Source organism: Emydura macquarii, unplaced genomic scaffold (assembly GCF_026122565.2).
Source record: "Emydura macquarii macquarii isolate MOO-44397 ecotype Brisbane River unplaced genomic scaffold, CSIRO-AGI_Emac_v2 contig_968, whole genome shotgun sequence".
Lineage (NCBI taxonomy): Eukaryota > Metazoa > Chordata > Testudines > Chelidae > Emydura > Emydura macquarii.
Window position 1 is genome coordinate 13,936,012 of NW_027131105.1, and position 25,462 is coordinate 13,961,473.

The window sequence follows — 25,462 nt, forward strand, 5'->3', positions numbered from 1 at the left end:
TATTCAGCAGAATTGCAAATGGTTTAGCAAAATCTCCATATAAATCCACTTCTCAAATCAAACTACTCTTGTGCAATTAACAAGGATGTTATAGTCAACTAGAACAGAAGGATCTTAAAAAAATCTCTTCACCCGCGCATCCGAACAGGAAATAATCCATTAAAAAGTCATTCTGCGACTGCAAGTCTAATGGGAGAGAGAATCTTATGTCCTTCTCTGATCCACCTTCACTCTCCTTGTCTTCCCTGTATTTCTTCCTCCATCCACCCTTCTCTCCCTCCTTCTCTTTCAGACCTTCCATCCCCTTCCCTCCATTATCCATTCCTCATCTATATGTGATGTTTTTGTCTTTCCAATGCTGGATTCTTTTTCTGCCCTTTGTCCTATTTTAGGCCAAATGCATCTCTGTATACTCATTTGTACAACTGGAGTCTATGGGGCTGCTTGCTTCCTGATAGACAGCAGGGTTTGGCCTTTAGTACACTAAACAACTTTTCTAGATGCACACCGTAAATCCGAGCTGTTATCAAGTTAGTGTAAAGGTGTTAGTGAGCCTAGTTCTCTTTTTATTAGAATTTTATTTTGCTTAAAATGTATTTCCAAATTACGCATCACTTCATAGACTAGAGAAAGCAAACGATGTCACCATCTGGCAATCACTTGCACTCTCACAGCTCCCTTTGTCTTCTCACTGGAGACTAGTCTGCAATAATTGCTGACCTGGACCCTTATATATTGTGTTGCTCTCAAACAGGTGGATCCCTCAGTCCCAATCCATGCAATTTTCCCAGGAATAATTTTCTTACTCAGGACTCAGAGGTAAAGAATAGTAAGATGCTGCTTATGAATTTATACAATTACGTTACAAGACAGGTGTTTCTACAAAAGGGAATTATCCCCAAATGCCCCCGGAGGGCCTGATCTTACATGCCTTGCACATCCAGAGTTCCCAGTGAGGTAGTGGGAACTTGGGGGCATGCAAGGAATGTAGGTTTGGGCCCATAGTGCTGTTGAACTGAATGTCAGCTGATTAGATTGCTTCACCTGCTACTGAAGTGGAATGCAATCGCTGCTTAACAACACACAGCAACACTAGTAGAGTAAGTGAGTTAGTAAATCACATGCAATTTGAACGTACTGTTTTCCAGGCTCTGGGAAGGCCCCGCCTCACCTGGAATACCGAATCCTGCTCATTATAAATGCCCATGGATGGATTTCCATACATCAGCGTTTCTGGAAATATATAATTTTGTTTTTGCAGTTTGTAACAAAAATCTCCATTAAGGGGTTTAATATAAATGACAATAAGATAAAAATGTGCTTTTGATTTCCTCTTTAATATGGATATTGTTTGGCTGAGGGGATTGTTGTATTAGTAGTTGTTGCTGATATTTTTCTTTGCTTCCCTCAGCCTTTGTTCCCAGTCTGGGATTTATCTGGGCATGTTGCCTGGTTTTTTAAAAAAATTATTCTTTATAGCTGCTTTTTCTTAAGATGCCAGGAGGCTCTTGGCCATAGATAAGCATCCAGAAATGAAAGATTAAATGATGAAGCATAAAATCCCTGAGTTTGCACTCTTGTGGTAGGCAATACATAAAGTATTCTATAAATACTAAGCAGAGAGTTTTGACAGCATTAGAACTGAAGAATCAAGCTCTTAAATTCAGTACCTGGACATTTGCCTTTAAACCTGGGAGGTGATTTGCACACAAGAGAAATTAGTTTTTGACGGTTTTCGTGAGCATTTGTTATATACCCTAAATCAGGTTATAATTACAGATGAGCTAAGGAGGCAGTGTTGGGATACTGATCTGGACTATGGGCAATATCCAGGCTCTTGAGTTTGGACTGAGTGGCTCCAAAAACGTTGAGAGCATTCAACCCAACATGGCAGAAGTCTCACAGGAAACCAACCCCCGCACATCTGAACCAGCCCAACAAACTGGGCCTCTTCTAGTTTGGGATCAGACTAGATCCAGAGCCACAGGGCTGGGATCCAAGCTGAGGCATTACAAAAGGGGGGTAGGAGGCATTCTCTCATTTCTCTTCGGCTTGCAGTGTCCAACCCATCGCATGTCTGTCTGCCTATCCAGGCCAGGCCCATAGCTCTGGGGTCAACGCACCCTGGAGCCTGCTTCTCAGCTAGTGTCATGGCTCCGAGACGCTGCCCCCTGGGCAGGCAGCACGAAGAGGCTGCGGTGACATTATTCTGAACTGGGGAGACCTTACAGCGGGGCTTGGATTTTAGTGCCAAGGTACCAGAGAGGGGATGGGGGGAGCCGGGGATACACGGTGTCCGGGAGCCGCCTCTGTCAGGGGATTTCCCAGGGATTGACTAGAGCCGCTGTTATTTATTATTTAGCGAAGGCAAGGCGGTAGGAGACGCGGGCTGCCCGGCCGCCTGGATACACGCCCCTGACTCAAGCGCTGCACCCAGGCAGGGATCCTGAGCCAAGCTCCTGCCCTGGGTCTCTCACGCCCACTGGGGCCTGGCTGCAGCTGCTGCCGCTGCGGGGGTATTTGATTGCCTGCGTGGCCCCCCGTGCACGGGGCAGAGCGACCTGCCCTGGGCCACGATCCGGCTCGTCTCCCTGCCCAGCAGGCAGCGGCTGCTGCTGCTCCTCCACCCTCCTCTCCGCGCCGGCCCCAGTGCGCCTGCCCTCCTGGGCCCCTGCCAGCCGGGATTTCCTCGGCGGAACCGCGCGGCTGTAGGATGATGAAGTGCTGAGCGGCCGCCGCACTCCCCGGAGCCGCCGCGGCTGTGCGCCTGGAGCGGGGCGGAGGCAGCGAGCGGCTCCCGGGGCCGCTGACTCCACGGGCCGCGCAGCCAGCAGCCGCCGCTACCGCCAGGAGCACGCTGCGCTTCCCAGCACCTGGTAACGTCCCTGTAGCAGCCCCCGACCCTCGCCGTCCACGTGCCGCGAGCCAGGGCTGGATGGCTCGCGCAGAGCCTCTCGCCTGCCCTGCCCTGCCCTGCCCTGCCCTAGCCTGCCAGCCAGGGGCGGCTGTTGCATTTGAAACCAGAGCTCCTTGTTGCATGTTAAACCCAGGGGGATCTTTTTTTTTTTTTTGCCCGTGAAACCCTGGCTCTCTTTGGCATTGGGAGCCTGGGACCCTTGGTTGCAGATTAAACGGCTCCGAGTTCTTCCTCGCCCCGGCCTCGCTAGGAGAGAGAGAGGCTGGCGAAGTTGGGTTTTTACAGGCGCTGACTTTGCAGCAGGAAGCTCAGTGGAGAGCCCCACGTCCCCCCCTTCCCTCCCCCGCGTGTCCTTTAACAGCAAGTGACAGGAAGGAAGTAAAGTTTGCGAGCAACCTGCAGCACCAGTAACTTTCTGTTCAAGTCTCCCACTGCCACAGCTGCGTGTGTTCAAGGTGCCTTTGATGTGTAGTGCAGCAGCTTCTGAAAAGTGGACTGCAGATTTCCCATCCACATCACCTCCCCTCCCACCGCCACCTCAGCCCACACACGCGATTTGTTTAAGAAAAGTGATGAAATGAACAAGAAGCGATGAATTACGGGCGAGTTTCCCTAAAGAGATTGGAAAAGAGGAGCGAGCTCGGGAGAGCTGATCGCAGCCGGCACAGAGCACAGACGCTTGCAAAGGGAAGAGATCTCTCTCATCCTTTTTGCAACAGAAAGGAATTAATCCTGGGCTGGGATGCTGAATGTTTGGCTGGGTGTTAATGTGTCTTAGCGGCGATATGCAAAAGGCTTTATCTGATTGTATTTGACTTGCAATGCCGGCTTCTCTCTGGGATGCAAACCCTTGCACAGGATGAAAACAGGTTTGCTGCGAATCCTCCTGTAGGTTTTCTTTTTCAGATGGCAGAAAGGATCATAACAACAACACTGTGCTGGGCACCTCATTATTGTGCTCCCTTCGCTGTTCTTTGGAGATGTTAAGAGAGATGAATATTTTATGCAGCTGTCTCCTTGTATCCATAGTGGTGCTTTACAATCTGCACTTGATTGCAGCTAAATATTCTTTTTAAGAGCCGTTTCCCAAACGATGTAAAATAAACACAGATGGGAGAAGGGGAAAAAAAGCTGTAATGAAGCAGTGTTGTTGGCCTGTTATTCCCACCCACCCCCCTTTAATAATGTGAACATTTTCTCAAAAAAGAAAAAAAAAAAGTGAGTCTTCTGTCTCAGAGCAGTTGCAAGAAGCAGATGAGATTGAGCTCAATTTCGTGGCTCTTTGGTGGGGTGGGAGAAACATTTCCATCAGTGACAGTTGCCTTATTGACTTTCTTGAATGTGTGTATTAAACCCCTCTGCCAGTATCTTTCCTGCTCCTCTTTAAAGTTATGTCCTATTTCTTCCAACATCTTATAGGTCATTCTTCTAGAATGCCCGAGGAAAGTTCCCCAAGACGGAGTCCTCAGAATATCCCTTATCAGGACCTTCCTCATATGGTCAATGCAGATGGACAATATCTTTTCTGCAGATATTGGAAACCAGCAGCACCTCCAAGGTGAGCACTTTCAAATGATGCATCTTTCCTCAATAAATAAGACTCCATTAATGTACCTTAATTATTATTTATAATTTATACAGCATCATAAGTGTGCGTGGTGCTTTACAGAACAAATAAAAAGGCATATCCCTGCCTCAGAGAGCTTCCATTGTATAGGTTAGGTCCTCCACCCTCTTACTCACCCAAGTAGGCCTTACTGTTTGCATGAATGAGGACTACTTACTTGAATAATGTTTTGCAAGATTTGGACTTACTTTAATTTCATGCTCAGTTGAACAGAGGGACATTTCAGTAGCCTTGGAAATATCATATGTATGATGCATTTAATCAATAGTAGATATTTTAAATAGATATTACCAACTTTCAGAGATGTGTGAAATACACAGGCTTTCCTTGCCAGTCTTTGTCATTATTTTTAGTATTAATAAATCAAACATTAGAGGTCTGATTCAGCTGTAACAGCAGTGCTATAAATCCCAATGCAATGGACAGGTTTTTACACACTATATGTAATTTACTTCTTACTACATTTATAGTTGGCAAATTACTTGGCTTGATCTTCCACTTGAAATTGGCTGTGGTTTCAAAGCTGAACTCAGTGATGGGATATGGACAAATAATCAGTTAAAGAAATTTAAGTAAACCCTTTCTTATTCATAATCTTTTACTGTAAAGGCTTCTGAGTTAGGTTATGTGCTTTTAAAATCATGAATATGGTGTTGTGGTAAAAAATTACTTGTGTATTTCTCTAATTATTTATGATCTCACTTCTACCTGCCAGTCACTGTTATAAGAGGCTGGCTTGACATGTATGGATGCTAGGGCTATATAGAGAGCTACATATGAAAATGCATCTGTTGTTCTATTGTTTGTCTTTCCTGCCAAGCAAACAGGATAAGCCCTGTTTATTTTTACATTACAGGGATAGAAATCATTGGTGGGAAATGGCTGCCCAGGGAACAGTGGGAAGTTAAACTTTTCTGCTCCAATTGTCCAACTCCTTTGTCACATTTCAGTTTCAGAATCAATCAGTGCGCCTTGCTGAGTAATAAAACCGTGGCTGGGATTACCTAGCCTTCTGCTTCAGTTCCCATAACCATTACCAAGCCACAGATGACACAAACACTCCTGAAGTGGGAAAACAGGGTTAGCTGTCCTCAAAGCAACATTCACTGTTATTCTGTCACCGAACAGGTGAACTTTTAGGGCCTGATCCAAAGCCCATTAAAGTAAATCGGATTGATGTCAAGAGGTTTAGGATCAGGCTCTAGCACAACAGTCTTGGCTTAAAATCACCTGGTCCAGACAGCAATTTAGGCAGTTCCTTCTAACCCCAGTGTCTTCCAAACACCAGGAGGAAACTTTTTGGCATTGGTTTATACACAGTTCTGGCATCAGCCTAAAGATTTCCTCTACAGAACAAATTCAGTAGCAAAACAAGCTTCTTCTGTGAAACCAGCCTGTCACATATTATAATGCTAATTACTCATTAACTGCCCACAGTGTTCTTCACTCCCTTGTGAAACTGCATTCTCTTTTCATGTTTAATTTCTTAGAAAATTAGTGGGGAGCAGATGAGTCTTTGATCAAGAAATGAAAGGATGATGAAGTGGAAGTTAAAACCTGGTGGTTAATTCCTTGCACTAGCTTATCTTTTCAGGGCGCTGTGCACCAAGCAGTTAATTGAAAGTGAGGGTGCCCTAGTTTTGTGACACAAAGTAAACAGGATCAGTGCTGCTCATTTACAAGTGCTTCTTCAGTGTGTGTGTGTGGCAGGGGTGTGTGCTTATTTTTAGCTTTTGCTGTATTGTGTGTGTATGAGAAAGAGTGTAAGTAACTGAATAACAATTTAGTGCCTGGATGCTACTGTTATGAATGCTCTTAAAATGTTTAGATAGAAAGAAAAATAGAAAATACATTTCTCTGTCTCTTCAAAAGTATCCCAGAGTTTCCTCTTTTATATGCAGAAGCTCAGTCACTTTCATCTAACTTTACACATTCAATGAAAATGAGCTAGGGAGACCTCAGGGAAGGTTTGTGGGCCTATTATGAATGGATTCTGTTTCAAATACTGATGAGTGCAATTATTGCAATTATTATTTTAGCAACTATAAATGTAGAGTTATTCAACTGCTGATTTACTCTGGGAATCATAATATTAATATGTGCTGCTGTAATGCTCAAACAACAGAATCTTTATTTGATCAAATCTCAGCTAAGGGCTTTAGAGAGCTGCAGATGTCCAAAGGTTACATTGACTTGGGTTCCATTGGTAGAAAATTTATTATCGTTGGTCCCCTCCAAGGGGAAAGAAAAAGGAAATTTGCCAAAGGTAAAATAAAAAAAAAAATCCATTAACCTGGGGCTATGCTCTAAATGATGGCTAGATACCTCTGAGAACAGGGCCAGGTGACAGCTACTACCCCTTCCTATGTGCCCATCTTTTACTCCTAGAAAGCAGCATGTTACGGTGGATAACAGCTGCAGTGGAATGAAGCGTTGCAGCTTTTTGTCAAATGATTTGTCAGGAAAATGGGACATTTATGGGACGTTTTGCTTAGTGTATAGAAATATGTAGGGCCTGGTCCTGTCTGGCACTGAGCACCCTCAGCTCCCATTGGCCCATACTGGTGCGCAGGGAATCTATGTAACAAATGAACATGAGGAATCTCAAAGGCCAAGGATATAGAGAATGACCCCACCTCCTCCCTCACTATGAGATCTCCAGTCAGGTCTGTTGTTTTGTTGAGAAGAGAGATTTAGGTAGTTACCTCATATGAAGCTGCCAGGCAAAGGCACTCTGATGTCACAGTAATGGGTATGGGATAGATAGATTTGATAATAATGAAGTGAGGGAAGGGAGATGGCAGCATTTTCCTCTCACTTTTTTAGGGTTGGGTGTATTTCAAATGGGAGAGCTCTGGAGTAGATGTTTTGTTATGCTTCTCTCTCTGTGTAAACAGCAGTGCAGGTGCATTCCAGTAACACCTGTAAGTTGTTCAACTTGTTGAACCTGTTTTGTTGTAAATGAAGCTGTAGCATTGAAAATGTGATTAAGAGGCCAAGTTAACGTGTATGGAAATGTGGGGAAATGGGCAGGGACATTATATTTAGAAATTCTGTAGAGTATTCTATTATATGAAAAGTATTTTTATCATTTAAAACATTGTCTCTTCTACAGTTTTGTTAATTCAGAGATTTGATTCAGGTAAACTCCATGGAGTTCAGGTCACACAGCGTGTCCACTTATTCTCCCAAGATAGTCATTGTGATATTTTACACACACCCCACCCCACCCCAATGTTAGTATTCCATTTGTGAGAATGCTCAACAGTATTTGCCAGTAATTTAGTTCCACATGAGTCTAGATAAGACTCTCCTTAAGGCTACAGGCTGGGGGGGAGGAAGTTGGGAGGGAATCTTTCTAGCAGACTGAATTTGCAGGGACATGCTAGTATGGTTTAAAAAAATGAGTCATTAGTCATAGCAAGACAATAAGCATATCTTGTGTAGCATGACAATGGTTAAACCTTTGGCATCAGGTGCTAACCAATGCATTGAAAGCTGTAACTCAGCTGCGGCAGAGCAAGTTCAAGACAGTTCAGCAGTGTTTGGCATATCAGCTAGTCATTAATACCAGAACAGATTCACTTCTGCCTACATTCAGCACATCATGCAACTAAGGGAATCTTAAAAAGTAGTCCTTACAGTAAAAAACCAACAACATAACATTGTTAAGTCCCTGACTGGCTGTTTTAGCAGAAATGAAGCCACGGGGTTAAGAAACCAATGTTCTGTTCCCAACATTCACAGATGTGTGACCTTGAGCAAAGCCCATAAGCTGTGACTTTCAAAAGCATCTCCAGGTTTTGGATACCATCGTGTTGTGCGCGCAAACATGAGACAACTTGGGCTTTCAAAAGTTCTGAGTACCAGTAGTTCCCATTGACTTCAGATGGAGATACGGGTGCTCAACACTTCTAAAAAAAATCAGCTCTTGTGCTTGTCAGGCCAGGCACCCAAAGCCTGAGACACCCTAAGTTAGAGGACACTTTTGAAAATGTGAATCTTGTACTTCTCAATGCCTCTGGCTGTCTCCCCATTTAAACTGCTGCAGCTGCACCACTGTAGTATTTCAGTGTAGACACTCACTGTGGGAGGAGTTCTCTCGGCTCTGTAGTTAATCCACCTTCCTGAGAGGCAGAAGCTAGATCAAAGGAAGATTTTTTTTCCGCCAACCTAGCGCTGTCTACACTAGGGGTTAGGTGAACCCTAACCCTAACGATGTCATTCAGGAGTGTGGATTTTTCACTCCCCTGAGTGATGTAGCTGGGTCCATTTAACTTTTTAGTGTAGACCTGGCCTCAGACTCCACATCAGTAAAATGGAAATATTAATCTGTCTAGCTATCTAGTTGCTTATGTGGCCCTTTGTGAAGTGCCTTCAGATCGACAGCTAAAAAAAGTTAAATTACTATTAAAATAATATTTAAAAAAACCCAGCAGAACTATTTTTGCATTTAATGTTTCTATCGCTTTTATCCTTTGTAAAATCCCTTTAATTCTTTCTAGCTCAACAGCACCAAAGGATCAACTCAATGATAAAATAAATCCCTTTCTCTCTTGGGCCTTGCTCCTGTGGTGTAGAAATCCAAGCAGGTTTTATTTTGAATGGAGCCTTAAATCATTACATATTGCTTGCTGATTTGGGCACTTCATTATCAGAATTTCTATAGCAGTTCCAGAGAAACAGCACAGCTCACAGCACGGCCAAATAATACAGTTTAATGAAACTTTCAGACACTTACAAAATGAATAAATAAGCAACAAACCAAAGGAAAAGAAATAAAAGGAACAATGTGACAGAGTGGATAGACCCCACACTGATGAGGAAGGTCCCAGAGAAGCTCTGTGCGTGGCGGTAGCCTTTCCTCTTCAGCCTTTTCAATCATGTATTGCTCATTTCCAAATTTGCATTGTGTTTGCCATGTCCTTTGGAGTGCACAGTTTTCCAGTGATGCCGTTTGAGCTGCATGGGGTGGCGGTGATCTTTCAGAGATTAATGGATCGGGTGCTTCTTTCATATGGGCGATACGCTGCAGCTTATTTGGATGATGTAGTCATATATAGCTCAGACTGGGACAGCTATCTCCACCATGTTACCATGGCACTTGCAGTTGATTGCCATCGCAGGCCTGATCACCAACCCAGTTAAGTGCAAATTTGGAAATAAAAAAAACATGTATATGGGATGTACAGTGGGAGGCGGACATCTATGCCCACTTGCAGACAAGGTGCAGGCTTTGACCAACTACTCAATACCCATGACCAAAAAGCAAGTTAGACAATTTTTAGGGGTGGCTGAATACTTCAGATGCTTTGTCCCTAATTTTACCACCATTGCAGCCCCGCTTATGTACATGACAAGAGACAAGAAACCACAGAAAGTGCTTCAGTCAGACAATTGTGAAATGACCTTTAAAGTGTTGAAAGAGACTGTGTGTCATGATCCGGTGCTCTTCAACCCAGACTTCTCTAAGGAATTGATACTTCAGACAGATGCATCGGACGGGGGACTTGGGACGGTGCTCTCCCAGTCCTTTGAGGGAGAGTAACTCCCCATACTGTATTTAAGTCAAAAGCTATTTCCACAGGAAAGGGCCTTCTCTGTAATAGAAAAGGAAGCTGGGGCCCTGAAGTGGGCCATAGATGCTTTAAACCAGCGGTTCTCAACCTTTTTTTCTCCAAGTTCCACATGGGGGGAACAATGCCCTCCGCAGAAACCCTGCCGCCGTTTGCCCCTTTTCAGGGGGGGGGATTCGCGGCGGCGGGGGGGGTTCGGTGGTTTTAAACTGTTACCTAGTAGGGAACCCCTTTTTGCTGAGTACATATTATGAACCCCGCCGATGGCTACACACGAGGTAGGACACTAATGTGAGACTCACGCATTGGAACCTCTACAACCGTACCCAATTCCAGGAGCTTCACTGGGCAGGCAACGCTCAGAGTAATGCCCGTTTCTCTTCTCAGAGCGCAGACGCTACAATGGGCAAGGAAGGCATGCCCACCAGAGAAGGCGACGTGCCTGTCGTTTGGAGGGGGAGCGTATCTGACTGTGTGTCACCACGCTAATGAGCAAGGCATCAGAAAGGCTGGGGAGGGAGCTAGCCCTGTCTCTCCCGCCCTGTCAGTCAGGTAGGATAGGGAAGAGGCCTTTAAAAAGGAGGAAATTGCAGACAGCTAAATGGAAAGATCACCCTGAGCAGGCAATGGGTGGAGCTATTCCTGAAGCCACAGGGGGAACTTGCATCCAAGAAAGAGATCTCCACCCCCACCCCACAGGGAATGCAGCAAACTCCCAGGGTTCACCTGATATAGTGAGCCCAATTCAGCTACCCAGCCAGAAGGGCTCCTAGAAAACCACTATGCAGACAGTCCTGATAGTAAGAAGGCACTGCTGACCTTTTCTCCCTTTGCATTGGCTCCAGGAAGAAGTTATTTTTGGGTGTGTTGGAACATTTATTTTCCTTTTGCTCCCCCATTGGAACAGACATAAGAAGGCCCTGCAAAGGGCAGGGTCCCCCTTGCAAGGACTGAGAAACTGAGGCCTGAATGTAGGCCACCCAGTATAGATACATGGGCATAGCCAGGGTCTCCTACATCTGGGAGAAAAACCGAAGGGGACTTTTTAAAAAACAGATTCCTCTTATTTACAATGGCAGAGTTTTCTGTTAGAAGTCAGGTAACAACCAGCTAAGTTAGAGCATTAAATACCTTTGTTTTGCCCTTTGCTTCTTAAAGGAGGTGGTAACTTGACTGCTAAAGACGTCCAAACAGGTCACCTGCCTAAAAAGCTACTTCTGGTCATTCACTTTGGAGAAGTGTTCTGTTTCTACAGACGGGGTGGGGAAAGAGAAACTCAACTAAGCAAAAATATGGCCAAATTCATCCCTGGTGGTATAAGCTGGTGGACGTCAGTGCAGTTACATTTGGGATGAACTCAATTCACCTTATCGTATGTCAGTGGTTTTCAACCTGTGGTCAGGGTCCGCAGACTATATCTAAGATTTCCAGAGAAGTCTGCACCTCCATTCAAAATTTTTATGGTCCTGCAAATGCAAAAAGGTTGAAAACCACTGTCATGCATCATATGCAGTACACAGAGGAAGGTGCATATTTTTGCTTAAAGATTAACACTTTCAAATCAACACTCAAGGCTTTATACACTGTAGCACTGTGTTGCCTATATTTCTAAATGCTTCCCTCTTCTATATGTCAACCATTTATGCTTCTCCTTAATGCTAATGCTTTCTTGCACCATGGTGAATGCCTTAGCTGGAAATGGGACATCCTTTTATGATTTTTCTTTTTTCATTTTCAAGGGAAAAAAAATAAACCAGCTTCAAATACGAGGGACCCTTTGACAGGCAGAAGGGCTGCTTCTATTCTTGCTGTAGATGTTTCCAACAGCCTTTATTAGTAGGATGATTTTTACCAGTTACCACAAGAATATTCCACATAAACAAATCTGTCTTTGTTTTGCAATGGGACCCAAGAAAAAAGGCAAACAAGCTGCTTCATGAATAGCAGCTGTTATTATCCTGCCTGTGTCTTTGGGATAACTGCACGAGTAGGGTCAGTTTCTGAGCCCAGGAATGCAACACTCTTGAATGCAAAATGAAAGCAGTGCACCATTGTGGATACCTGTATGAGAGCAGAAGCTGCTTTTAGGAGTGCCCCATGATGAATTTTGTAGAGATGGGATTCTAAACTGGCTCTTAGGTAACTGAAATGAAAGCAGAATTATTTTAGCTACCCAGGTGCCTCTAGACTGACAAATTCTTGGAATCTGGCTCCTCGGCCTTGTGAAGATTGATGGGGAGGAAGGACAAGAAGGGAAGAAGGATGATTATGTAGCTGAGTTGCAGGACATGGAATCAGGAGCCTTGAGTTCTGTTCCTGGTTCTGCCACTGATTTACAGCTAAATCTTTCTTCCCTCACTCATGCAAATAGTTCATTTCCTGCTAAAGGGATTACTAGTCCTGGAGTGGTGTTTGACTCTTAGAGTACGTCTACACTATCAAAAAAAAGTGTTCTTAACTCAGACTGAACTAGTAGTGGTGAAGACAAGATAACCGGAGTTATCAGCTTGAGTTCAAGATTATAGCAGCCTGGTTTGAATTCAGGCTGCAAAGCTAACTTGCTGTATCTTCACTGTTATTTTAACGTGGGTTAGCTAACCCGATTTAAGACTACATCTTTTTTTTTTTTGCAGTGTAGAAGATATCCTTAAGACTTACCTGTACACTAAAATTGCAGTGCTTCAACTATACCATATATAAGTGGCACAGTCCCCCCTACTGTGAACATGGTTATACCAGTATAAATGTGTTTATACCATTATAGCTTATTCCTGTACAGGAAGGGTAACAAGGCACCTTTATTCCAGTAAAACTTCATCCACATTAGGGCTTGTACTGATATAACTATATCAGTAAAAAATCACACACACCCCAACTGATAGTTATACTGGTATAGACCAGGCCTTACTGTGCAACCACCAAGTCACTTAGCACCTGATCCTGTAGTCCCTCACTGACGCAGGGAGTCCTGGTGAAAACAATGAAACTGTTGTTATTATTATTGTTAGAAATTGCTGATAGTGCTCATAAAAATAATATATTTGTTTTCTTAGGACCTTTATACATTGCGTGGTCCTATACTTCACAAGTACTCCATTACAATGAAAGAGACTCCTTACTTAATGTAAGTGTCAGAGAACCAGGCCCTTAGCTCTTTAAGCAGGGACTGTGTCTTCATACATGTTTGTATAACACCTCACGCAGTGATTGTGGTCTCTGGACACTACCATAAAAAAAAAAATGATGAAGGCACGAAAGCTCAGAGGCTGAAAAGACAAAACAATCAATATAAAATAACACAGTCAAAACAGTGATTAGCTGTATCTTAACACAATGTATGATACTGTAAGTTAGTTTTTTGCAAGGACCTTCCATGATCAATGGTTTACACGACTGGGCCTTTAATCGCTCCATGCCTTAGTTTCCTCATCTATGAAATGGGTGTAATAAGGCTTAACAGTGTTGTAAGGCTAAATTCATTGTAAAGTGAGCTGATGTCCTTAGATGGAAGGTGTTGGAGAAGAAGCAAAAAATATTACTTAGCCTTCCCTGAAGTTGTCTTGTTCCTGGTGTCCTGGGGAGAGTCTACCTTTCAGTGTGTGTACTCTACCTTTCAGCTAGGGACTTGTCTACACTTACAGCACTGCAGCTGTGCAGCTGCACCAGTGCACCGTGGCACCTAATGAAGATGCTATCTACGCCAATGGGAGAGCTTCTCCCATTGACATTGTTAATCCACCTCCCCAAGAGGCTGTAGCTATGTTGAGAAGGAGATGTCCTACTGTCAACATTGTGCTGCCTACACTGGGAGTTAGGTCAGTATAACTGCGTTGCTCAGGGATGTGGAAAATTCTAACCCTGAGCAATCTAGTTATACCAACATAAATTGGTAGTGTAGACCAAGCCTAGGAATAAATTCCCCGGTAGTGGTCAGACGAAGAAGAGAAAGAAGGTGAACAGAATTTTAAGGATGGTGAGATGGGCAAGAACCCATGCGTAATCTGGGGACTTCAAACACTCATAAGGAATAAATCAATATAGTAATTGTGTATAGATTGTACCAGCCAGATAGATAAAGAGAAGGCTCAGTAAACAAACGACACAGTTTACAAGGAAGAAAGATTAGCAATCTCTTTTCAGGAAACTCACTGACCTAAGTTGAACAAGAGGCTACTGTGTATTATCTTCCTCTTTCCTGTTCAGGCTTGAGTCTAAGTGGGTGAAAAAGACTGTCCTATCTGAGAATAAAAAGAAGATTTAATTTGATGTGTCTGTCAGCTCTTTAGCACGGCAGCTATACAGATGGGCTTTTTTTTTTTTTTTTTTTTTTTTAAGTTTCTACCTTTGTTATTCAATGCCACTTCAGTGAGGTTTCAAACTCACTTGTCAAACTGCAGATCTGTGGTGGCTTAATTTGCTGCACTAAAGGAGTGAGAAGTGATGAGGAAGCAGTAAGTAATTAAGCTCTTCTAGAGATAGCATCTAGCTGACTTAGTGGTGAAGCTGTCCTTTTTTAAATCTGACACGAAAGCTATTTTACAATATTTGGAATATTAACACTGTCTTATGAGCTTCATTTATAATCTCATTTCATTAAAAGGATATTCAGAAGGTCAGCATTTAAACCATCATTCAGGCCGACTATAAGGTATTTTAGCAAGGGAAACCCTAAACTTAAAAATACCTTCTATTGTAAACACGTACACTTCCCTTTCTATATTACTAATAACACCATAGATGATCCAAACAGAAAGAATTGTAAAAATCCAGTTTACCATTCATTGTGGCCCAGTGGACAAGGCATTGGACTGGAACTCCAGGGACCTAGGGTGAAATCCTGGTCCTACAGAAGCCAATAGCAAAACTCCCATTGACTTTAGCGGGGCCAAGATTTCACCTCTAGATTTTATTTCGAGCTCTGCCACTTGCCTACTGTGTGACCATGGGAAAGGCATTTCTCTTCTTGTGCTTCACTTTATCCAGCTGCAAAATGGGGATAACATACTTGTCTCTTTTGTAAAACGCTGTGAGTTCTGTGGATGAAAAGCACTATATGGGAGCTAGCTGTTATTATTATTTATGCTAGTTATTTACTAGTTGCATTTCTCCCAGATAGGGAAATAGAAATCAATGAAGAGTTTCATTTTTGTTTTTCCCCAGTTTCACTTTCAGGTTCTTGCTGCAGTGGTTAGGGAATGCTTATTTGCTTAAAAACTACAGTTTCTGCTGGATTTTTTCTTTTATTTATTTAATAGGAACATGTCTATCATTCTTAAGTTTTGTCATTTCTGGCATATCCCTTTATTTGGGTTTCCCACCTTTTGGAGTTTGCATCATCACTTAGGGATACAAATTCCCTGTTACATCAGGAAGGATAGTCATGTCACCCAGAGTGGTGAAGTCATATAAAACAGCCTCACATTATAATGCAACATTAAGACTTCATAACATTTTGCCAGCCCCAAATCATTTTCAGATTGAGAAAAGTGTCCTGCTTGCCAGACATGGATAGAACAATTCTGTAATGCTGGAGACAGATGGCAATCCTTTGGCCCTTCCACACCTGGTACGAGGCACACTCCCCGAGCGCTATCCCATATACTAGTTATGACATCTTGGCATGCGGGCAGTCCAAAGGAATGCTGCTTCCTTTCTCCACAGCACAGATGCTGGAGCAGAGAGCCCAGCAGCAATGGGGTTAACAATCGTAGTATTTTGATTGTTTGATTGCCATAGTTTTTAAAATGTGCAAAAAGCTGCAATATTTCTCAGTTTCTAATGAAAGAATGCACATAAAACACAGCATTCCCTCAGCAGAATAACAGCTTGCTGTTTAAATAAGTGTTGTTATTTCTGCTTTGCTGTAGGTGTGCATGTACTGTATGTTTTGGTTCAGTGATTGCCAGATACTGTAAATGAGTATTGATTTCCCTTTCTATTTAAAGCCATACTGCAGTAAATGCATCCCACATGCATTTAGCTTTGCTTGCATGTGCGCTAAGTAATTGCAACTTAGGGTTTGTCTGCACCGGGTTGCTTCCCCATCATTGCTATCACTAGCGTTAGTTCTACCAATGGAGATCGAATGTGGACAGGGCTCCATTCAGCTGCTGATGTTTTGAGCACTGTATCTAACCCTGGAGAAAGCGAATCTACAAGATCCGTGCTGAAAATGCCAGTGGCAACTGGTTCCTTGTCTGCCTTAGTGTTGCCATTGCGCCCACCGGTAGAGCTGAAGCGGTGTTAGCAATGGTGGAAATGTTTAAAGGGAACAAGTCTACTGTAGCTAGACTCTTAGCTAGCTAGCTAGATAGCTGTGACCAAGGAATAATGTGGAGCTAGATTTATGTAGCAGTAGAGAAAAGTATGTAAACTCTTGTTAACTGTAAATCAGCTGTAGCTGGACTTCTGTAATGTCTAGTGTGCCAGTAATACAAGCTCTTGTATATCCAAAGCATGGAAAATGACTCAGCTCTTAAAGCACATGTTCTAGTAATCACGGACTTAACAGGATTATCGGATGTCACATTTAACTGTTCGCACGCAACATTCTCCTCCTGCCTCTGGTTTGTGACAGACATAGAGTACTCAATTAATTGGAACATGCTCAGACCTTTGGCACATGCTTTGCTGATGACTTTACCAGTTCCCCAATGGAGTGGTTCTTAATATTGATTTTGACGTAGCTTGTAAAGTACCCTTTCTCTGCAAAGATTCTCTCTATAGATGGCCAGTGTTGACGTGCCATGCTGGGATAGGCTGAGAGAGAATTACTCATTTGAAAGGAATGTACTTAATCTCTAGGTGTTTTAAAACTACATAACTGCCTTATATTTAAGAAATAAATCAATCCTCCAAGTTCAGTCTCCAAAGCATATGGGGATTCCAAGACCATTCCCTACTGTCTCTTTGAAATCAGTCCAGGAGACACTGACTACGTGGGGATTTGTATTACCCTGGAAATCTCTAGTTTATAAAAAGTCAATTATCCGCCTTGCTTGAAGATAAGAGATGAAGATTTCTGTAGCCAGAGAGGACTGCAGACCAAGTTGGATTGGAAGGATAAATGTGAGGATGGATAATTGAGCCTATGCAGGAAATAATCTTTTTGCACATGATGATAGAAGTTGCCTAGTTACAAACTGTACTGTTTGGTCTAAGTATTATAGTGAAGTACATTTATATGTTCTACTTCAAACCATTGCCACTGGGTGGGAATTGTGTAATCCTGCTTTATGGAAAAAAATAGATACAGACACTATTGAAGTTCACAGGGGACAAAAACCCAAAGTTCTTACTTGCTCATTACTCATTCAGAACTCAGTGGGAAATCTTGCCTGAGTAAGAACTGCAGAAATGACCATAGCACATCCCCTTGTCCCACTCACTACGGTGACAATGAGCTGCCTCAGCCTCTTGCTGCACATGTGCATTTCAGGCTCATTGGCGCATGAGGCACATACCATTCTAGAAAGCTATACTTCCCTGTAATAGCTTTGTCAGTATTGCTTCACCAAAAGGTTGGTGGATGTCAGTCACTAGCTGAGATAAATGACAAGCAACTGGGATCATGTGCTTGGAGCCCCAGCTGTGCGCAAATTTTTTTTGAAGACTCTGTTGGTTTTGTAAAATGCTGTTTTCTTCAGTGGGCTACGTCTCGGAAACTCCTTGCTCGGGTGTCCCAAAGTTTGGGCCGCTAGCCCTACACAAGGCTCCCTGCAAGGCACAGAAAATTAAAAAAAAAATACAAGTGCATGTTAGAGCACTTAGAAAAGTCAACTTTTAAACAGAAACCACTGCTCAACCTTAACTGTAGCGGCGCAATAGCCCCTCTATACTTAAGCATTTGGCCCAGAATAAAAGCACGTCTTACCAAGCACTCCAGAATAATTCACCAAGCACATTACCAAGCATTTACAAATTACCAAGTGCTTGACAGAAATTAACCGTTGGAATGCCTTCCCGAGGGTTGTGGTGCGTTCTCCGTTGTTTGTAGTCTTTAAATTAAGATTGTATGTCTTTCTAAAACATATGTTTTAGCTCAATCAGAAGTTCTGGGTTTGATGCAGGAATTACTTGATATAATTATATGACCTGTCTTATAGGGGAGGTCAGACTGAATGATCAAAATGGTTCCTTCTCATCTTGAATATACGGTAGGACAGTGGCTCTCAATCTTTCCAGACCACTGTACCCCTTTCAGGAGTCGGATTTGTCTGGCATACCCCCAAGTTTCATCTCACTGAAAAACTACTTGTTCACAAAATCAGACATAAAAATAAAAGTGTCACAGCACACTAGTATTGAAAACTTGCTTACTTTCTCATTTTCATCATATCATTATCAAATAAATCAATTGAAATATAAATATTGCACTTACATTTTAGCATATGGTATATAGAGCAGTATAAACCAGTCATTGTCTGTATGAAATATTAGTTTGTACTGACTTTGCTAGTGCTTTTGATGTAGCCTGTTGTAAAACTAGGCAACTATCTAGATGAGTTGATGTGCCCCCTGGAAGACCTCTGCATGCCCCTGGGTGCCCCGCGTTGAGACCCACTGAAGTAAGACACAATCCTGCATTGGCTGGGGTTGGAAGTGAACAAGAGGAGCCCGTCTCCTAATCAACCTCTTTTGGTTCCTGCATGAGCAACTGTAGTGTCTAGTGCACTCACGCGTGGCTGTGTTGGTTTTGCAGAGCTATGGGCTAATGGGAGCAAAAAGGAGTAAAAACGTATTGAGGCAGAAGAGTCAGTAGATATGGCTCTGAATACCGCCAGGCAGCAGATTGGCTGAATAAGAAGGGGTCATTTTTACACAGTCACTTTTCAGAACAGACCCACACTTTTAAACAGCAAAGCTTTTTGTCTGGTTATTAAATCAACGGGTTTCAATACTGAATTTGATTGTCAAAAAACGAGAATAGCCTTAAATATTAGTGGTTTCTTGGAATAAGGCTCCTAGCCCTTTAATTGCAGCTTTCTCATGCCCTGAAAACTCAGCCTCTTTAATTGCACTATTCTTACTACTTCCTGGGCATCTGCTCAGCTGGCACCCAATGAATTTTGATTGTAAGAATGAACCACTCACAAAACTGACCTGCTGAACTGCAAGTTCTGTCCTTTCAGAAACCCTACAAAGCTGGGTACAGGCCTCTTAGAAGACGGAAGAAGGGTTGTGTCAGTAACCTTCTAGCAACTCTACTTCTTACGCATTGCATGGGACAGCTGTTAGCCAGCTCTCACATTAGTCCTGTTCCATGGCATTGTGGCCCTGCAGCTACCTTTCATCCATAGCAACCTTGCTTTAAGTGAAAATTAATGTGGTATCAATGTGATAGAAAGTTGCTTGTCATATTGCCTGTCAGTTGGACTTATGCTCCTAAATCCCGTAGGCACTTTTGAAAATTTCCCTCTGCATCTTAATACTAGTGAAGTTCAGATCTGGATTTTGTTAGAAATAACCAAACAGGTTGTCCCGGGGGTGGATTGGGGAGACAGAACCCTTTATTGCCTGCTCATTCCACCTTGACGCCACGAGTGAGCAACGAGGGGGTTACTTTACAATTCTTTTATTCATAACAGTATGTAAATGTATACATTTTCAGCAACTCCCCATAGATTCTTATTTGGTTACATTGACACCTATAAAATGAATATTAACAACTACATAATGAATATCATTATACCCGCCCTTGTTTGTTGTTTACAGGATTACCATACAGATGTCAGGCACATTACCTTGAAACCTATACATTTTACACTAACATTCTTTGAAGTAAAGGCATGCCAGAGGAGAAGGAAACTAGAATTCATACCAATTAGTAAAAACAAGGTTTGCCCATGCCTTGACCCCGTTCCCTGTAACTTAGGCCTGACCATTTGTCTGGCTTTTAGCTCTTTACTCTCCTACAGATTTTACGGGTTGGGCCTATCTTTTACACTTTGTACACATCTATAGCATTTTCCATCTGAGGCTCTCAGAGTGCTCCATAGATGTTAATGCATTGATCCTTATTGTACTGCTCGGAGATAGGCAAGTACATGACCCCCATTTTACACCCTGAAAGAGGGAGGCTTTGGCACACAGAGATGAATTGACCCGCTCAGGGTCACGCAAATCTGTAGCAGAGCAAAGAGTAAAACCCAGTACAAGACTGAATCCAGTCTTGTTTGTAAACAACCAGATCCTGATGGGGAGAGATGGTTTAGTCGTACTGGAACAGAGAGTTCATGTTAACCTACTTCCTCATCGTGTATGAGCTAGGCTTACATTTGTGCATTTAGAAATAGGATCCCTGATTCTCCTTTCAGTTATTCCAGTGGGTGAGACGAAGGACTAACCCCATTGCCGTCAGTAGAACAACAGCAACATAAAACTGGTGTGAGGAGACTCAAGCCCAAAGTCGTAAAATTCTGTCTAGCCTGTCTGCATTTCCCAAGTGACCATCAGTCTGCCAGATTTGGGGCAACAGACCCTGCAGTCAGTTCTTCTGGGGCAGATCCCACCACCTTGGTAGAGAAATGGTGGAAGGGGGAGTTGGGGAAGATTCTGTGATGGGATCTTTGTGACTCCTTGTTCGCGGTTTACCATGGGATGGGATAGAATGGGAAGGTTAGGCCCAGGAATATTACTTTACAACGCCATGTAATTCACCTCTGACTTTAGACCAGTGTCTCCTAGAAGGTAATATCCTTTCAACAAAACATCTGGTATTAAAATGTTACCTTGCCCAGAGCTGTGTGGAATCCCTCTACTCATTCAGCTACAGTGTCCAGAGAATCCTTCCACCAACCTGAAGCTTGCTTCAGTCCTTTGCATTTGTTAGCAGATCAGTTGCGAGCTATGCACATTGACGTTTCACATTTTCAAAAGGCCCGATAAATCAGACATTCCAAGCTGTTTCTCTGCCTTGCTTCATGCTGGCTCTAGATGGATTCCGGTGGTGCCTTTTGTATGGAAATCTATCTGTGCTGTGCAATTCTGTCTCAGCTCTATTGATTTATAATGACAACATTATCTGGTATCTCTGAGTACCAATGTTATTCTACTCTGGTGGTCATGTTTGCTATAAAATCTCATCCTAACACTATGTAGGTGAAGGTATTGTTGCAGTCTTGGGATCCAATAAGAGATTAGATCTGCAAACCCTTACTCATATACCTAGTCCTGTGGAAGACAGAGAAACTGCTCATATATGTATAACAGTTGTGGAATTGGGCCCGAAATTTCTATCATGCCAGGTACTATAAGTGATCGTAATACTATAACAGTAGATCAATAAAGAAAAATCTCAGTCTCTGTTTAATCTGTTTAGCTCTCTGCAGCCTGCAGATTTACATATGTCCAATTAACTATTCACTTGTTTGGTAGTCCAGGAAATGGCATTACTGTAAGGTTTCATATGGATGAGTTTTAACTGTCCTTTTTACTTCTAAGAGGCAGGCTGATGCCAACTCTGAGGGGGTTTATAAAACGGCTGAAGAAGTAAAACTAAATCTAATACTTTCTTTCAGTAATTTTCCAGAACACCAGATAACTCTCAGCTTTCTGCTAACTGATTTTTTATTTCTTTAGGGGATTTAATTTCAAAGTTTTCATACAGCAAATGTCAGCTAATCTGTTTTAAAGTCATTCTGGTTATAGTGACAACATATCTGATCTATATAAAAAAGATATATGTCCAGCATGGAATAACATGCCATAAGCTTAAGTCAGATGGGCCCTGATTCAGGAAAGCATTTATGCATATACTGCAGACCATCATTATTCAGGACTGAATTTAATTATGTGCTTAACTTTAATCATGTGCTTAATAAGTCCTAGGAACTTGAATGGGGCTTAGGCAGGTTGCTAAAGTTAAACATGTGGTTAAGTGCTGCCCTGAGTACAAATGCTTTCCTGAATTGGGGCCTTGGCTTTTGTTTTACTGTGATAATATAAACAGAGGGGTGAAATTTTTCTTCAGATCACTGATCCAGTTTCAGGGCTTAGAGACTTTTTCTGGTCCTAAAACAATGTGAGCAGGTCCCACTAAAGTGCCTCTAGCCCTGGCTGGTCACGAGATAACAGACCTTGCAATCACATCATTCTTCTTACAGTCTTGCTTCCCCCCGCCCAAACCTAGTTCATAATTGTAGTGGTCTCTATCTTGATAAATAAAATGCAAGAAAGTATATCTTGTGGCCCAGAATGACTTGAATCCCAATTTTCTAATGGTATGAAACATTTGTTTCTAGTCTTGATGGAGGGTGGCGATCACAAGACACCAGCCCTTAAAACAATGCCTTTCCTCTCAGTGTTTCCTTGGCACAGATCCAGTTCCCTGCCAGCTGCTCCTCTCTGGCCCAGGGATCATAGTGTCCTAGGCTTCCGACCAGTGTAAATTAAATCTCTGGCTACAAGTAGGAAATAACACATTACAGGATATATAGTTATAATGGTAAGTATACAAGTGTTCAAAGCGTTGAGAGCTGAGACCTACTTTTGCTGTGACGGCTCCAAAAATATGACAAACATTCATTTATATATTTTTAAAAATTCTTTACCATACATGCACTAGCTTTCTCTGAGTGATGGCATAATCTTACCATTACCACACCTAATGACCCTGATTCAACAAGGTACTTTGCACGTTTGTAGTTTCATTGATTTCATTGGGCCTATATCCATGCTTACAGTTAGGTACCAGCTTAGGTACCTTGCTGAACTAAGGCCAAAATGATGTTTTGTCACAAAGTTTAGCAACTATGGATCCTGCATCCAGAGTCATTTGAAGCATCCAGGGCTCCACAAACATTCCTCTGGATGAGCTCATGGAGTCTATGAAATTAACATGGTTCAGGCATAACTCAGTCTTCCCCAGAAAAGCATTTCAAGCTGTGAACACTGGCTTCTACCCGAACTGTGTCAGTTCCAAAAAGTCTTGCCAGCAGAATTACAACAATTGGAGATGAAGGAACATGCTAAGACCAATTTCCTATGAGGCCAACCCTACAATCATTGTTTGAGCTTGTCAGATCTGTGGACGCTGCAGTCCTAAAGCCTGCAGTGTATCTGTATTAACTTGAAATGACACCAAAAAAAAGAACATTAAGACACAAATTGAAAATAGTTTCCTATTTGCTTTACTATATTTCTTCCTTTTCATAAGCATTATGATAGGAGGGAGTGCACTATCATCCCAGAGCAAAGGCGGTTGTTAAAATGTTTACATACGGTCAAAAACTCCCATCAGTTGATCAGATCGTTTAGTTTTAATTCACACCAGCTCACGAGTAAGAATATGTGTACCACAGACTCATTCTACTGGCTGCATATATGGCGTAGCACTCATACACAAGCAAAGAAGCAGGATCTGAACATCTGCATTAGTACTCCCGAGTTTGCTTCAGAATTCTCCCCCGCCCCACACCGCTTGTTCTGAAGGCTTAAGATCTCTTAGCCTTTTCTAAGGAAAATGTTAGGTCAAGGCTTTACTACAGTACTACAGGTCATTTTGGAACCTCTATTGTGGCTTATTAAATGCTCTCTAACACTGTGGGCTAGGGATACTACATTTCCTGATCTTGTCATTACTGATTAGCAGTAATCAAATGTCAGAGTAACCTTCTGTAGCTGTTAGAGAATCTACTCTTTGCTTACTGAAGCATGTCTGGTTTGAATGGATGGTCCGTTAAGTTGCCTAGTATTAATAATTATTTTTCAGTCAGTGTTAATCAAAGAAATGGGGCAGTAATTACTACAGCATCTAGCATTTTCTCTCACTTTAAATATAACTAGGATGAAAGCATTTACTTTGTGTGAATACATCTTTTACAGGTGTATCAAAAACCCTCGTGAAAACAGGATTGACAATTTAACTAAATGTAAATTGTTGTTACCATGTATTATTAGTTCATCTTGGTATTTTTTTAAATATACTGAGTACCTTGAAGGAACAGCCTCTGGTCACTAGAGTGGTTACAGGTGTTCTGTCGACAGATTACACCTTTAAATGAACAAGGCAGATTAGGGACACTACAATTTAATGGGGGTGGGGAGGAAATAAGATCTGTTAAACAGAGCAAAACTTCTGGAGTTTCACTTGGCCATTAAAGGTCTAGAAAACATGACCTATGAGGCAAAACTGAAAGAACTGGGTTTGTTTAGCCTGGAGAAGAGAAGAGAGAGGGGACATGATAACCACTTTCAAGTACATAAAAGGTTGTTACAAGGAGGAGGGAGAAAAATTGTTCTTCTTGGCCTCTGAGGACAGGATAAGAAGCAATGGGCTTAAACTGCAGCAAGGGCGGTTTAGGTTGGACATTAGGAAAAACATCCTAACTGTCAGGGTGGTTAATCACTGGAATAAATTGCTTAAGGAGGTTGAGGAATTGCCATCATTGGAGATTTTTAAGAGCAGGTTAGACAAACACTTGTCAGGGATGGTCTAGACCAGTGGTTCTTAACCTTTCCAAACTAATGTACCCCTGAAGCCTGAGTCCCACCCCCACGGGGCTGAGGCATGTAACTTAGTTTCATGGCGCCCCTGTGGCTCCAGGCAATTGCCTTTCTTGCCACCCCCAATACCAGCTCTGCGACCCCTCTAAACCCCCAGGTTGAGAAACACTGGTCTAGACATTACTTAGTCTTGCCATGAGTGCAGGGGACTGGACTAGATGACCAATCGAGGTCCCTTCCAGCCCTACGATTCTATGATTGATTCAGTAATTATTTTTATAACAAAACCAACATTCTTCTTAAATGTTAAAGACACAGGGAAATTTAATTTAATTTGAACCATCGTTTTCATTATTTGATGACATTCTGCTGAAAGTGTAAGAAATTTTATATAATGTGAGTCCTTAGTGGATGAGCATTTGTATAGTGTCTTTCACATAGAAGGAGCCTAGAGTGGTTTGCACTCTGTGAGCCTAATGTTGCTGTAACTATTTAGGAATCACTGGACTCATCAATGTAATGCAGCTATTTCTGGGTTGAAATTGGAAATGGGTAAAAACATTGGAGTTGGAATCAAGTTCAGCATTCCCCAAACTTTGACTCAGGTCCTGGGTTCTAGTTTGCATCCATATTTTTGTTGAAATCTGGTAACCTTTGAACAGTGAGTGCAGCAATGTTAGACAACATTTTAAGTCAGAAAGAGAATAATAATAATATATAATAATAATTATAATATAATAATAATAATTAATAATAATATATCTGGGTGAAACTACAGGCAGAAGTCCTAACCTTCATATCATTGCAGTCCATGGCAACACTTCCATTGGTTACCACAGGAGCAAAATCCAGTCCAGAATGTAATTAGCCTGATAAAGGAGAGTTACACAGACCCAC

The 25,462-nt window shown here is 42.3% G+C and overlaps 1 protein-coding gene across 3 annotated transcripts in view; it reads left to right on the plus strand.

Moving 5' to 3' along the window:
• Nucleotides 1-2,158: 2,158 nt before the first annotated feature.
• The window catches only part of MGLL (monoglyceride lipase), a 76,570-nt gene continuing 53,266 nt past the window's right edge, over nucleotides 2,159-25,462 (plus strand). Inside the window, exons 1-2 of one of the 3 annotated variants that reach the window (XM_067544281.1) lie at nucleotides 2,159-2,255; nucleotides 4,337-4,475. In XM_067544281.1, coding sequence (XP_067400382.1) covers nucleotides 4,351-4,475 — 125 coding nt within the window. In that variant the 5' untranslated portion in view covers nucleotides 2,159-2,255; nucleotides 4,337-4,350. Of the gene's footprint in view, nucleotides 2,256-2,331; nucleotides 2,877-3,023; nucleotides 3,787-4,336; nucleotides 4,476-25,462 lie in introns of those variants that run through there. The other 2 variants (XM_067544280.1, XM_067544279.1) reach the window with 2 other exon arrangements.